Source organism: Phacochoerus africanus, chromosome 9, assembly GCF_016906955.1.
Source record: "Phacochoerus africanus isolate WHEZ1 chromosome 9, ROS_Pafr_v1, whole genome shotgun sequence".
NCBI classification, from domain to species: domain Eukaryota; kingdom Metazoa; phylum Chordata; class Mammalia; order Artiodactyla; family Suidae; genus Phacochoerus; species Phacochoerus africanus.
The window spans coordinates 49,273,518-49,289,474 of NC_062552.1; the positions used below are offsets into that span (position 1 = coordinate 49,273,518).

The 15,957-nt window shown below is 51.6% G+C and overlaps 1 protein-coding gene across 1 annotated transcript in view; it reads right to left on the bottom strand.

Moving 5' to 3' along the window:
- The window catches only part of RASGRF1 (Ras protein specific guanine nucleotide releasing factor 1), a 123,085-nt gene that overhangs the window by 42,954 nt on the left and 64,174 nt on the right, over positions 1-15,957 (bottom strand). Inside the window, exons 9-13 of the mRNA XM_047797156.1 lie at positions 13,228-13,346; positions 10,899-11,059; positions 6,611-6,674; positions 3,959-4,095; positions 3,525-3,607 (exon numbers count right to left, since the gene is read on the bottom strand). Coding sequence (XP_047653112.1) covers positions 3,525-3,607; positions 3,959-4,095; positions 6,611-6,674; positions 10,899-11,059; positions 13,228-13,346 — 564 coding nt within the window. The remainder of the gene's footprint in view (positions 1-3,524; positions 3,608-3,958; positions 4,096-6,610; positions 6,675-10,898; positions 11,060-13,227; positions 13,347-15,957) is intronic.

The window sequence follows — 15,957 nt, forward strand, 5'->3', positions numbered from 1 at the left end:
GTCGAATTGGAGCTGTAGCCGCTGGCCTACGCCAGAGCCACATCGGCGTGGGATCCAAGCCGAGTCTGCAACCTACACCACAGCTCACGGCAGCGCCCAATAACTCACTGAGCAAGGCCAGGGATCGAATCCGCAACCTCATGGTTCCTAGTCGGATTTGTTAACTACTGTGCCACGACGGGAACTCCCTATTTGCTCTTATTCTTGACACACTGATAACTGTGTTTTACCTAGTTGTTTTTACATGTATTTAGTAGGCAGCCTTAAATCTCTTTTTGTGTTCTGGTGGGATATGATTAGAAGAAATACATGAACAAAGAAATACATGCTATTACTAAAAGGATAAGCTTGGGAATCCTATGATCATGAGCTAACAGGAAAAAAATCTAAATAAATACGAATTCAGCCCATTATGTCTGTCATGGCAAGAGCAGGTTTAGCATCTGTGGGGTAGCAGGAAGAACACAAGGACTGGGATTGGAATATATGGGTTCAAAAGACACCTGCAATCCTGGACAAGGTACTTATCCTCCAGGACTCAGTTTCTTCATTGTAAGGTAGAAATAACAAGTCTTACCTCAAAAGACTTTTGCAGAATAAATGACCTGAGGGACCTAGAATACTGGCTGGCATTCAGCAGGCAGTAAATAAATGCAAGTTCTGAAGTGCATGGCTCTTTAGAGGGTGCCTCTCACCTCGGAGTACAGACAGTGCTCAGAGGAGGTGAGCAGACTGGATACGCCCTGTCTTTCACGCTGTCCTTAATGGACTGACCTCAGACTCCTGCCATCTCTCTGGCCCCACCATTCCTCCTGTGGGTGGGTCACCGTATTATTTTTAAAAATATAATTGTGCTATAAAGAATAAGAGAAACAACCAAGGAGGACAAAGGAGCAAAGAGATTGTGAGACACGGCGGGCATAGTTTTATAAACTAAGTAGAGTGCGCATGTGCTGAATGCAGGGAGGAGGGATGGAGGAACCAAGGCGGAGCTAAGTATCCACAAGGCACCAAATATCCCAGCTACGCTTAATATTCATGAGGCACAGGGGACACTCAACATTCATGTTCACTGGCGACATCCATTCTGACCCTCTACTCTGTCCCAGAAATACAGATAAACCTGTACCTGTACCTGTAGCTCTCCTTTTTAAATTTACTTCCATCTGTGGCATGGGGAGGATCCCAGGCGAAGAGTCGAATCAGAGCTGTAGCCGCTGGCCTATACCAAAGCCACAGCCACAGCCATGCCAGATCCAAGCCGCAAATGGGACTTATACCACAGCTCACGGCAATGCCGGATCCTTAACCCACTGAGGGAGGTCAGGGATCGAACCCACATCCTCATGGATCCTAGTCAGGTTCTTAACCCACTGAGCCATGACGGGCACTCCCTAAACCTAGCTCTTCTTCAGTCTAACTGGTGAGCTGCTGCTGTGGCCAGTGTACCTGCCCCATCTCAGACAGAGCCAGCATGTGCCCTGGATCTGCTTGATCAAGCGTCACCTCTGGTCCTGTAGCTGCTCCATCAGCAGGGAAGGCTGATGGGGCAGAGAGTGAGGCAGGACAATGACCACTATGTAACCAGTCTGGGTAACTACATGTAACATGTGCTAATTCACTATCCCATCTCTTTCCCCTGGATTCTAAGTGTTTACAATTAATTCACTAGACTATGTAGTTAAGCATCTTAATTGGGTCTGTGAGCCTTTCTGTTCCAAGACCTCTGGCATAGTCTGTCTGGTTGTGAACTTGGAGCCCACAGTTGTAGCAGCGTTATTTCCCATAGGATACACCACTCTGCCAATCCCGCAGCTCCATGGAGCTTATGGTTCCCCAAATGCACCATGTGCTTTCCTGCCTCTGTGCCTTTGCTCATGCTGTTTCCTCCTCCCAGAATGCCCTTCCCCCTCCACCATACTGCAACTCTGCTCAGAGACCAGTTCTGATGTCCCCTTCTCTGGGATGTCTTCTCCAGCTCTGCCAGGTGAACGAGTCATTCCTTTTCTGAATCCTTGGCGCATAATACGAATTTCCATTTTAGAGCACTCACTAGCGTTTTATGACTTCTTTCCGTGTCTCTTTCTCTCACTAAGCAGTGAACTCCCTGAGGACAGAGGCCACATCTGCTCATCTCTGCTCCCCAGTGCCCTCACAGGAGGACGCTGCCCATGGCTTCTGTCAGGAAGGCCAGGCTTAGTTGGGGGGCCAGCAGGTCCTCAGAGTTGTCACTTTAATCTGGATATTCCATTCCCTTTGTCACCAACATAGTTTGAAATGTTTTCCTTTCTTCTTTCATGGGGGAGTTTATTTTGGTTTCCTCTGCTCTCTTTTACTTCCTAGATATCGCTCTGCAGAAAAGGAACAGGTACCCATTCTGCATTGAACTATAATTCTACGTGTGATTTTTTTACTGATCACGGAAAATACCATCTCCCACTTACTGGTGACAAACCCAAGCTCAGAAACATGAAGTGACTTGTCCATCTGTCCACAGTCACACATAGAGCAGCAGCTGGGGACCAGGGCTGGTGCCTTCCAGTCCAGATCCTCCTTAGGTTTTCTGTGGCTGTTGTTTGATTTTGGTGGCACCCATGGCATATGAAAGTTCCCAGGCCAGGGATCGGACCTGCATCACAGCAGCGACCAGAGCTGCTGCAGTGACAACGTCAGATCCTTAACCTGCTGTACCACAAGGGAACTCCCCAGAGTTCCTTTTGGACTCCCGCACCTTAGCTCTTCAATCATGTAGTCATGAGGTGGGGTGGGGATAATTTCTCACAAATGCAACCAGATGCTTCAAAGACCTGATGTACATGAAATTGCCTCGGCTAGCTCCTTGCTCCTGGCAGGCTGCAGTTTCACCAAACATTTGCTTCATCAGGCCTGCCATCAAAACAGGGTATGGGGGGATCCTTCACGCCCTTGCTACACAGGGGTCTGCAGCTCCCCAGAGTGTGCACTTCAAGTAGCCGCGGGTTCCGGATGTTTGCTCTGGGTGGCACCACACGCCTCGGTGGAGGAGCCGGGTCTTGGTGTGTGCCAGGTGTGCAGAGCAGGCTGGGAATTCAGAGATTCGGATGGAGGCCAGGGAACCAGCAGGCCACCCCGTGGGCACAGGGGGAGGGGGGTCAGGCAAGCAGATGCTGGGGAGAAGCATGCCTCATGCAAGCCAGGAGGTCAGAGAGCTGCGCTCAGCAAGATGCCAGCCCCTCCTCCCCTTGTGTGTATCTCAGTCAAACAAGGTGGCCCTGGGGACACATTTTGGAAGTGTTCTTGTTTCGTAATTAGGAAAAGAAAAAGAGTTATTTTAAAAAATAGTGCATAAAATGCCACTCCTGATGTTCTTGTTTAAACAGCCTAATGCAAAAATCCACATTTTCAAGACAAACAGCAATGAAAACAAAGCCGTCTTCCAAATAGACATTAACTCAAAACATACAAGCACTCACAAAACATCCCTGAAGATGAAACTCAGCATCTTCTGAGCTCTCTGCTGTCACCATGTAGCCCAGAGCACTTACTTGATCATCTGCGGCACAGTGACCTTGGAATTTTCCTCAAACGCGTTCATCATGAGCCCGTTGCACCGGATGTTATCCACGCACTGGAATCAGAGAGAGGACCCCCGGTCAGAGGCCCAGTCTCCATCCTGGGACTGAGTGTGGCGGTCACATGCCGTGGCCTGACCCAGAGTCCTCAACCTCAAGGGCGTCGTCCAGGCAACAGTGGGGTCAATGCAGAGCATGTGCTAAAATGTAGGTTCCCAGGCCTCACACCAGAGACTTGGATACGGTAGGTCTTCCGGGGGTTCAGGGGAGCCCAGGAATCTGGAGTTTTAAGAATCACTTGTGGATATGTGCGTTTTCTCCATCAGAACTCTGCAGTAGCCCCCGGGCTCCCAACCACTTAGGCAAGAAGGGACCACGTGCTTTCAGGGACAGGTGATGTGGCTCACCTGGCTGATGTCACTGGTCCAGGCCGCCTTCTCCTGCCTGGATGAGGCCACGAGGATGACTGTGAAGGGCGGGGAGTCCTTGGGCTCCACCCCGATCTTAAAATCCAAGTGGTCAATGTCTTGGCCGGATCCTTTGGCTTCCAGTTGCAAAACACAGTGAACAGAATCAGTAGGGGCCTTTCTTGAGTTGGAAAACAATTGAACAGCTACCCTGTCTTACCCACAAGTGAAGGCACAGCATTGGTAGGGCCCTGGGCCACTTGCTAGCTGCAGAATGTTTTCTTCCCCCTAAGGTGAGGAATCTCCACTTCAAAGATGGAGAAACTAAGACGTGGAATGCAGAGAACCTTACAACCATACAGGGACAGCTCTGATTCTGAGTCAGAAGAGCTTTTAGGGAACTGAGGGTTCCTAAGGCGGAGACCCCCCATCATGCCAGTGGGGGGCTGAGGTTTCCCCAGGGAGGACTTTCGTAAGGACACCCCCCGCCCCGCCGCCCGACCCCAGCAATGCACCTGCTAAGCAAGGTCTAGAACTGGCTTCCTAGCTGGGCCCCCCTGCTGCTCCAAGGTGATACAGGGGTCAGAAGGGCTGGGCTGGACATTGAGCTCAGTTGAGAGCTCCCCGAAGCCAAAGTCAATTCTAGGTAGTTTTATTACTGCTCTTAACCTGAAGAGTTCCTTGAGCTCTATGTATTTGTTTTGTTTTGTTTTGTTTTTTTAGGGCTGCACCCATGGCATATGGAGGTTCCCAGGCTAGGGGTCCAATGGGAGCTGTAGCCGCTGGCCTACACCACAGCCATAGCAACTCCAGATCCGAGCCATGTCTTCGACTGACACCACAGCTCACCGCAACACTGGATCCTTAACACACTGAGCAGGGTCAGGGATCGAACTCGCATTCTCATGGATACTAGCCAGGTTCATGACCCACTGAGCCACAACGGGAACTCTGAACTCTATCATTTGAAACAACTAAGATCACAGTTCGGGATCTCTCCCAATGCAGCCGTGACACTGGGGGTGCACTGGATGGGGTGAAGTGCTGTGGAGTGTCTGCTACAGCTCTGGTCTCTGCTTGCTGGCTGTGTGACCTTGGGGTGGTGCCCTTCCCTCTCTGGGCTTCAGATGTCCTCCTATAGAAGTTCAGTGGGTTGTAGTGGCTGAGATTCCCCCACCTTTCCGGTGCTGACACCTGAGAATTTCAGGATTCCTTGCTGGGCACAGGAGCTCTGGGTGGTGACTTAGGGATGGGATGGTGATGGCTCCTCAGAAATGGGGCGTCTGTGTGCTCAGTGGGGGACATGTGGAGGCACCTTCCTTGACCTTGGAGGGAAAAGGGCTTTGGAGCCTGACAATGCCACTTGAGTCCCGACCAGCTGTAGCCAAGTTTGAAGAAGGTGGGCTGGTAAGAGCTGTAGATAAATTGCTGCAGTTTTATTCCTGCCTTGGAGAGTCGCTTAGCTTGGCTGTCGGTGGAGGGGCCTGAAGGGTGCAGGGCTGACCAGAGGGCATGTGTGTGTGGACTAGGCCCCCGGACCCCAGCAAATCCCAAGCCCAAGCCTAAGCGATGCCATCACAAAGATCTGCGGCCTTTCAGCTACAGCTCACCCTGCCTGGGGAAGGGCAAATATGGGGTCCAAGCTGGCGTACCCCCAGAGTAGGGCATCCAGAGCCTTGGCTGGGGAACCAGTGAATGGGGGAGACAAGGGCCAACTTTGGTCTAGTCAAGAGACAGTAGTGACCCCATCCATTAACCTGAAATAAAGACCCCAATTCTCCAATGCTGTGCCTCCAGGGAGAGGAATTTCATGGACCCCCCACCCCTCGCCACACACCCAGGCTTGCCAGCATCTGGGGGCCGCCCTCCCCCCACCTCCCCATCCAACCCCCTCTGGTTTGTGGAGGCCCCACTCCCATGCCCCCCTCTCCTGAAGTCTTGCCTCCCATCCCGGCCACTACAATCCCACTGCAGGGGCCGTTCCCTGTACGTCCTTTGGTGGTGGCACATGTGTTCCTGCACACCCCACCCTTTTCCAGGAGGACAGGATGGTCCCAGCACCTCCCTGGCTTCCTCCTTGCACCCAGTGAGCCACTGGCCATGTGGAGCACAGATGCATGAACTAGGGGTGATCACCGAGATGCTGTGACCCCCGAACCCAGTGGTGCCAATGCATCCAGGGACCCGAGGAGCTTGGAAGGAACCAGGAAGGGGAGTGCAGGCCATCACCTGTGGGGCCAGGGAGCTCCTGCTCTAAAGACCCAAGCCCAGGAGTTCCCATGGTGGCTCAGTGGAAATGAATCTGAGCAGCATCCATGAGAATGCAGGTTCGATCCTTGGCTTCTCTGCTCAGTGGTTAAGGATCCAGCATTGTCGTGGGCTGTGGTGTAGGTCACAGACGTGACTTGGATCCCACATTGCTGTGGCTGTGGCACAGGCTGGCAGCTGTAGCTCCAATTCGACCCCTAGCCTGGGAACCTCCAAATGCCACAGCTGTGGCCCTAAAAAGCAAAAAAAAAAAAAAAAAAAAGACCCAAGCCCAGCCTCTCCCAGTCCAGGACTATGGCCACTGAATTTCAGTGTTCTCCCTTTGGGGTGAGTGTGCATATCTGTGCGAGCACACACAGGCTCGAGTGTGACCATCACACCTACCTTCTTCCTCCGTGCTTTCTGGGTCCTCCAACAAGGTGCAGTCAATGAGGGATATGACTCCATTCTGCAAAAGAGCAGAGGTCACCTTGACTCAAGGCGGGAGAGGTGCTAGCTTCAGAGTTCCAGAATACCGGGGTGGGGAGGGACTTTAGAAGTGAGCACCTAGGAGTTCCCGTGGTGGTGCAGCAGAAATGAATCCGACTAGGAACCATGAGGTTGCGGGTTTGATCTCTGGCCTCGCTCAGTGGGTTAAGGATCCGGCGTTGCCATGAGCTGTGGTGTAGTTCACAGACACGGCTCAGATCTGGTGTTGCTGTGACTCTGGTGTAGACCAGCAGCTACAGCTCTGATTCGACCCCTAGCCTGGGAACCTCCATATGCTGCGGGTGTGGCCCCCAAATGACAAAAAGACAAAAAAAGAAGTGAGCACCCATGTAACCCACATGTTTGTGTACATTACGTGCCAAGTGCGCATCTTGGTATTTAAGCTGAAGAACTTTATCCTCACATAAGAAACCCAGTGAGGGAGTTCCCGTCGTGGTGCAGCAGAAACAAATCCGACTAGAAACCATGAGGTTGCCAGTTCCATCTCTGGCCTCGTTCAGTAGGTAAAGGATCTAGCATTGCTGTGAGCTGTGGTGTAGGTGGCAGACATGGCTCGGATCTGGCGTGGCTGTGGCTGTGGCGTGAGCTGGTGGCTACAGCTCCGATTGGACCCCAAGTCTGGGAATCTCCATATGCCGAAGGTATGGCCCTAAAAAGGACAGAAAGACAAAAAGAAAAAAAAAAAAAAAGAAGAAGAAGCCCAGCGAAGTGCTTCCAATGGGATTGGCTTGGAGATGCCTTCCCCCAGTGAAGGTCAAGGTCAGGCTGGGGGTGGACAGGTCAGAACCTGGCTTGCATGGCCTCTTCTTGTCCTACGGCAACTCTGAGGCAGCCCCTAGTTTGCAGAGGTTTGAAATCCCTCATTCTAGGCTAAACCTCACATGTTAGCAAGAGGAAAACAGGCCAACTTTATGGACCCATCTCAAGTATCGTTATTCTGATTTGATAGGGTTAGAAATGAAATCAGAGTTAAGTGTCCCGCCCAAGGTCACCCGGTGGGTAAGCAGTGGAATCTGGAGAGAGCTCAAGGTCAGTTGCTGGCTTTTAATTGTTAGGAAAATCTGGAGAGCCTCCTTGCCTGCCTGCTTGCATCTCTCACAAGTGTCCTACCTTAATAAATCTATTTCTTGCCTATCAAAAAAAAAAAAAAAAAGGAAAATCTGGAAAAATGCCTGCTATCCTTGAGCATGAGAGCATCACTTGGGTGTGAGACCCCTTGATATTACTGTGAGAAATAAAAGTAGCTACAACTGTGCTGATTGTAAAGTACACCCACAAATTCTTGGATACCCCGCCCTTCAAAAAGTGAAGGCACTACTTCTGCCTCTTGCACGTGGGCTGAACTTATCGACTTGCTTCTCATTAAAAGATTAAAGCAGAAGTGACGGGGTGCAGCTTGGGGGCTGCAGCCTCCTACTTGCTCTCTTATTGTCTCTTGGACCACTTGTGCTGGGGCAAGCTGACTTCCATGTCAGAGGAGAGGGCTACAGATGAGGGGCTGAAGCCTCCAGCCAAAAGCCATGCGAGGGAGCCAAGTTGGAAAAGGTGTCCTGGCCCCGTTGAGCCCTCGGATGATTGCAGCCCCAGCCGCCCTTGACCACAATGTCTTAAGAGACCCTGGCCACGCAGGTCCACGCAGCTAAGCTGTCCTGACTTCCTGACCTAGAGAAACTGTGAGACAACAAATGTTTATTTTAAGCCACTGCCTTTGGGGGTAATTTGTTACACAGCAACAGATAAATAATATAAAAACTGACAATAACAGAAACCTGGCCAGGTGGCTACTCTATCTGTGAAAATGTCTACAGGGCTGGCTGCCACCTGGGAGGAAGAGGGTGACAAGGGAAAGCATCAGAGTGGGTCCCCGAGGGAAGGTTACTTCCTTTCCTCTTGTATGTGGGCTGATGAGTCCAGAAGGCTGTGGTCAAGGAGGCGGCTGGGGCTGCAGGGATCTGAGTTCTGCATCTGGTTTGGCTCTTTGGAGGGCTTGGGTGAGCATCCCTCACCGGACCCCTCCTCACCCCTGCCCCAGGTCTTGCTGGGCCTTAACCTGCACAGTGATGTCACTTGGGTTTGATAATCTCAAAAGCCCCATCTAGCACTCTTACTTTACGTCCAAAAAACTTCCTATGGTAGTTTCAGACCTTGTGGGTTTGCGGCATGCCCTTCTCAGGAGGCCGTCAGGCATTCTATTTCCAATTGCAATATTGAATGAGAAGTGGCTTGAATTTTAGCTTTGGTTTAAGGACACAGACTCTGCGGCCAGGCTGCCTGGCATCAAATCCCCTCTCTGCCACTTGCTGGCTCCTTCTAGAAATCTCAGTTCCCCTTAGGAACAAAAGAGAAAGTCACAGGATCCGCCTCAGTGGCTTGTCCTAGGTCCAGAGTGCTCATCAAGCAAAGGCTTGTGATCATTATCACAAGTTCACACTACATCATTCAGAGTGTTAACGACAGTTACTTACTGAGCATTTACTATGTACCTGGCATGGGCTCGTGGGCTTTGCAACCACTTCCTCACTTAATCCTTACCGCACTCTTGTCAGGTAGATATTTTCACTCCCATTTTGCAGATTAGTAAACTGAGGCTTGAGGAGGTCACTACCACGTGGCAGGGCTAGAACTTGAGTAGCTCTTGGAGTCCATGTTCTTTCCCAGGATCTAAGAGACTTTTAAAACTCAAACAAATAGGAGTTTCCGTCGTGGCTCAGTGGTTAATGAATCTGACTAGGAACCATGAGGTTGCGGGTTCCATCCCTGTCCTTGCTCAGTGGGTTAAGGATCCCACATTGCTGGCTGTGGTGTAGGTCGCAGACGCAGCTTGGATCCCACGTTGCTGTGGCTGTGGTGTAGGCTGGCAGCTACAGCTCCGATTCGACCCCTAGCCTGTGAACCTCCATATGTCGCGGGAGTGTCCCTAGAAAAGGCAAAAAAACAAAAACCAAAAGCCCCTCAAACAAATAAACCCACCAGCCTCCAAACCAAAATAAGATAAAACTAAGAAACATAAATCATGAGATATATGCTTTCAGACTAGAAAGCTGACTGAAAGTCTCCAGTTCGACCCGCCCCTATTGACTCCCCCAACCCCCGCACCTGCTGGGGGAACTAGCCCCCCTACATCCAAGCCTGGACAGAGCTCTTCCCAGGAAAAACTCCAGAGCTAATAAATAATGAAGGCATTCCTTGATAGATAATTTGGTTGAAATGGGAGTATTCAACGTTTGTAAATTAATTTCCCCTTGTGCAGCCAACCAACTAATTTGTCGACATGTTAACATAAGCAGTATATTCCCCGAAGCCAGGGCTTGATCTATTAGCTCTGCAGGATATGACAGGCCAGGATTCCAGGGTCTGGAAGAATGGTTTCCCTGATGCTTCGGCTTAATTAAGGGCACCTTCTGGACCTTTCCAGGCCACAGCGAGTTGGGATTTGAGATCTGCCCAAGCGAGCATCCGTGGGGATGGACATACTGCTGGGGAGACCGGAGCTTGCAGAAGCAAGAACTCCCAATTATCCAGAGCAGACTAACAGCCATCCGCCTGCCTCCGCACTGCCTCTGGTGAGGACACTCAGCCCTGCTTCACAGATGAGGAAGTGCAGTGTAGACGGGGTGGGAGGTTTCTAGGGTCATACAAGATAAGAGACAGAGGCTGGACCAGATCCTGAGCTCAGAGCAGCACCATAAGCCATGCGCCCTGGTGGGGAGCAGCAGATATAGCCTGGGGTCTCTTGGGCTGGTGGAGTGAGCGCCTGAAGGTGTCAAGAGGGGGCCTGTCTGAGCTTTTTTTGGCGGGAAATGAGAAACAGGCTCTGGGTGCTGCTCTGCCTGCAGCCATGGGCGACCATCCTTCATCAGCCCGTCATACACACGCACGTGGGCCTTTTCCGGGCTTGTCTGGACCCCCTGGCTCCTCCACCCCCGAGACCCAGCTGTGTGGGTGCCTTTAGGCGTCTTCATACCCATTTCCCATGATTTCTCTAGGAGAAAGTCAATGGCCTCATTCCAAGCCTCCAGCCAGACCAGGGGGTGCACATGCACACTCATGTCTCTGAAACCCCTGCCCACCATCTGGGCCCACGGTCAGGATCAGCCAGGACCCCTGTGGTCAAGGGCAGTGTCTACCATGATCCCCTGGACCTCCAGCCTCAGGGGTCCCCCTGGACCCCTGCCATCCTCACCTTAGTCAGGTGAAGCTTCCCGCCAGAGCCTCTGGTACAGATGATCAGATGCTTAGAAAACAGGAAGCACTGCCGCTCACCCTCTTTCTTTAGGGACAGAGAACCCAGGCGACCCCGGGTGATCTTGCCCTTTTCAGACATGGGCACCTGGATGAGGGAACCTGTGGACAGAGGATAGAGACCCTGGGTGCATCTCCCAGAATGACCTTCCACTCTGACCTGGCTCTGAGGTTGCACATGGGCTTGCGATGCCAGTGGCTGTGGCAGTGGGACAAGCCCATCCTAGCTCTTGGTACAAACACACACCTTGGACACTCCCTCCAGGCCCTCATTGGAGCTGGATGGTGTGGGTTGGGGGGTGGAGGATGAACAGAGAAGCTCCAAGCAGGACCCCTGGACCTCCCAGCTGGGGCCAGGGCCTTGGACATCAAAGGAATCCCAAAGGACACAGTCTGTAGAGTGAGAATGCAGGATTGGGTTGGGGTCCAGGTGTGGCAGGAGGCTGAACAAGTGGGGAGCCGGCTCTGATCCATGGAGATTAACAAGATACCCTGGGCGCCTATTGCCTGAGCCACTGCAGGCATGACCAATCAATCTCAGCAGGCTTCACTGCAGAGCCCAGAGAGAGTTGCCCAATCCCCAACACAGTGCCCTAGGAAGCTACTACTTGGCAGGGCAGGTGCCTGGGATGACCTCATCTGCTGTCCTTACTCTGGACCCCCACCCCCAAAACACGCACTCCAGGCCTCCTTCCCCCACTGACTCCAGCAGCTTCTCACTGTCCCCAGGACTCAGGCATCCAAGGCCCTCAGTGGTTCAGCTTCAGCACATCTCCTCTCTTGCCCTGTCTTCCCCCTTCTCTGCCCCAAACCTAGGTCAAGGTCAGGTTACCTCTGGCTCCCCGAATGCTGCTCACTCCTTGGCCTGGAAAGCCCTCGCTTCACCCCATCACCCTGCGACCCTGCAAAACTCCTACTTCTTCAAGACTTGACTCTGGTGCTGCCTCTTCGGGAAGTCCTCCCTGACTTTCCCCAGGAGGCTATGGGCCACCACTCTGCCTCCTGCCCACGTCCATCGCTGCCTGGAATCCTTGCCTGTATCCTGACTCCCTCTTCCCTGCACAGTCAGCTTCTGGCAGGCAGGCCAGGGTCTATTCCCTGGGCATCCCTGGAGCCACGAGTTGACCTGGCATGAATGGGGCGGGCATCATGAATGTGGCTGCACAGTCTACTAAGTGATAAAGGGCCTGATGGGTCCCCCTGTCTGGTCCTCAGGTCCAGCCCACTCCCCAGGAAGGGAGGAACTGCTTTGACTCAGGATGATGGAGCAGATTCCTGGTCTGGGTGGGGGGGACACCGCCCACCCTAGGAGAGGTCGTTCTTGGGGCCACCTCCAGCTTGGGCGCAGCACAGCTCAAGGGGAGCTGGGAGACAGTCTAAGCTGGCTCCAGGCTCAGCAGGTCCCAGGGTGGGCCTGGAGGAAGGACACAGGGCCACAGGCAGGGACTCAGAGCAAACTCCAAGCTGAGGATCCTCAGGCTAGGGGCAGCAGAGCCCAGAGGCAGCTGCACAGGGCAGCGGGAGGTGTGGTAAGTTTCACCTTGTCAGAGACTCCCAGGACTAGAGAGAAGGCAGGCAGGAGATCCATCCTGCAGAGGAGTCACCGCTGGGGCACATGACCAGAAAAAAGCTGAGTTTCCCACAGGACGTAGGATCTGAACGAGGTGACCTTAAAGGCATCGCAGCTCTAACATCCCTGAGTTGGAAGTCATTTCTCTGGGCCACAGGGAACCTCTACAAGGCCCTCTCAACAAGGCTGTGCCTCTCAACATGGTCCTTGAGGCCCAAAGGTGAGGGAGATCCACTCACAAGAACCACTGCGATCACGGCCTCCCCCACGAGGCCAAGGATGCCGAGCAAAGGACAGAGAGGTGCACCCACGCAAGTCACTCTCGGATGCTGAAAATGCTGGTGATTCGTGGGCCGGTCGCAATCTGTCTCCATCCTCCGCCCCCTACTCTCTCCCCCCAAGTGAGGGGAGGGAGGCAGTCCGTGTTTACTAGGACGTACAGTAGACAAACCAAGGCCATCTGGGAGGAATCATGTTTGCATCTGGAAACAGGGAAACTGTGAAAACCAATAATATCTGCATTTACATGTATAGATGCTGACACCTACATATAGCTGTCACATCTCCCCGGCGGTCCCAGAATACTCTGCCATCGTGCTGGCAGGTTTGGGAACACGGCAGCCAAACCAAAGTAGGGGGGTGTCCCCAAGGCCCACCTGGCGGGGGGTCAGGGGGTGGGGGTGGGGCGCAGAGGCCATACCTTGTCTGACGAAGGTCTGGCTGGTGTCCAGGAGGATCTCACAGCCTTCGATGATCATGCGCTCAATGGCCAGGTTTTTTCGGATGTTCTCTGTTTCGCTTACTTCATCATGCATTATCCTGTGGGGACAGGAAAGGACAGTCAGAGACGGGCTGCCTCCATCCCCCAGACTAGACCTAGGAAGAAAGCCTGGCACCCAGGATTCCCAGATGGAGATTGTGGCCATGAAGCGGGAGAGCGCGGACACCTAGGGAGTGCCCGCTGTGGGTGTGCACATTACAGGCATGATCTGTTTATCCTCTGACGGTCCAAGGAGGCAGAGAAAGGAAATGGAGGCTGACAGCTGGGAAGCACGTCTGTCTGGTGTAGAAGTCTGAATCGGAGTTCCCTGCTAATGCAGGGGTTTAGGGATCTGGCATTGTCGCTGCTGTGGCTTGGGCTGCAGCTGTGGTGCAGGTTTGATCCCTGGCCTGGGAACTTCTGCATGCCCCAGAGACATGGCCAAAAAAGAAAAAAGAAAAAAAAGTCTGAACACACATGCACCCACATGTTCACTGCAGCACTATTCACAATAGCCAAGACATGGAAACAACCCAAATGTCCATTGACAGATGATTGGATTAGGAAGATATGGTACATATACACAATGGAATACTACTCAGCCATTAAAAAGAACAAACTAATGCCATTTGCAGCAACATGGATGGAAACAGAGACTCTCATATTCAGTGAAGTAAGTCAGAAAGAGAAGGACAAATACGGTATACTATCACTTATATCTGGACTCTAATACACAGCACAAATGAACCTTTCCACAGAAAAGAAAATCATGGACATGGAGAATAGACTTGTGGTTGCCAAGGGGGAGGGAGTGGGATGGATTGGGAGCTTGGGGATAATAGATGCAAACTATTGCCTTTGCAATGGATTAGCAATGAGATCCTGCTGTGTAGCACTGAGAACTATGTCTAGTCACTTATGACAGAGCATGATAATGGGAGAGAATAGAATGTATACATGTATGTGTAACTGGGTCGCCATGCTGTACAGTAGAAAAAAAAGTTGTATTGGGGACATAACAATAAAAAAAATTTTTTTAAAAGTCTGAACAACATGGAAGAGGGAGAACGGGATTCAGAGGAGACATCCTTTGTTCATTATCTTGCCCCTCATCCCACTATTGGCCTTATTTCCATCCACAGAATAAGCACGTTCATTCCAGCCTCAGGGAAATTTCTCCTTGCTGTTTTTTCCCTCTGAACACTCTTTATATGGTTGTTTCCTTAATATTTGGGTTCTGGAATAGTTTTTTTATTTATTTTTAGTTTTGATTTTTATTTTTAAAGTAAGTTCTGCATGTTAAAAGCTTATTTTTAATTAACAAGTTTACAAGGCTTGTTTTTATTGAAATAGTTTATTTTTTAAGTGCCTGACAATCCAGCTGGCTCAGGGAAAGACTGACTTCGCTTTTCTTCCATAGGCTCTGGCACAACTGGCAGAGAAGCAGAACACAGCTTGCCCCTTCATCTGAGAACACAGACAACTCCTTCTGGTCCCTGTTCGGGCTGCTGTAACACCCGTTCTCTCCAGCAGGTGGCACTATTTAATTGCTTTGAAAAAACAGCGTTGCTGCGGAAAAGGTAGGTGCAAGGTGCCAACTTTGCTAAGACCCTTGATGGGTTTCTAGGAGTCTTAGAAGAGTAGCAATTTTGGGGGGGAGGGGGTCAAGAAAAAGTACCTCACCTACTCGAAGGAAAGCACAAAGCCTCTTTATTTGCTGATGCTTGAAATTCCACAGTTAAGACCACTAGAAGGGCTGATTTATATGCATGCAGCTTACAAAGTTCTCCCACAGACATTATCCAATTTAAACCCTACAACAATGAGAGATGACACTTGGTGGAGCTGGGGCTGTGATGCATGGAGTCAGCATGATGTTGAACAAATTACTCAACCCCTCTAATCCTTAGTTTCTGCATCTGCAGACTGCTGGGGTGTGGATGGAAAATAACGTATTTCAAGGGCTGTCCTCATGCCTCACATGGGGCAGGTGCTTGAGTAAAGGATAGTGGTCACTGTTGCATTATCACGGCTGCAAAAGTGTTATGGCAAAAAAGCGGGTACATTGTAATCCTTTTTTTCCTGGTTACCAGATGGGGTCTTGGCCTTAGGAGCCTTGGCCCCCACCGCCCTCCCCCAGTAGTGCTCTTCTCAGAAGCCTAGGCTTTAGACTCTTCTAGAAAAGACACAGGACAGGGAGGCACCTTTCTGGCATATGTCGTTCTGTGGAAAGGGATTCCTGTTTGGAAGTGGCCAAAGACAACCAGAAGCCATCTCTCATCATGAGGGGGGGATTTTGCTCAAGAGGCTAGATTTGCTAGAAAATAAGGGAGTGGTTCCAAGATCACAAAAGTAGTTTTGCTGTGAGACATGTGTAAACTTCAGCTGCTCAGGGTAAGTGGCAGCCCCAGGCTGAGGTTTGAGGGGACCTACGCGGCACATGCAGAGCAGGGAGCTGGGGGATTCTGGGGAGGCAGCATGGGTTTCCAGGGACCACGGCTCCTGGGGTGACCAGAAGTGAGGACCTGGGTTATTAGGGAGCACAGGAATTAGGGGTTCAGGGGACAAAGTGGGGAAAAGGCCGGGGTTAAGAGAAAGTCAGCCCCGAGTGGCACAGCGTTTCTGAGCAAAGCCAGAAAGGGGATGCTTATCTGCCTGCTTCCTGTCCAG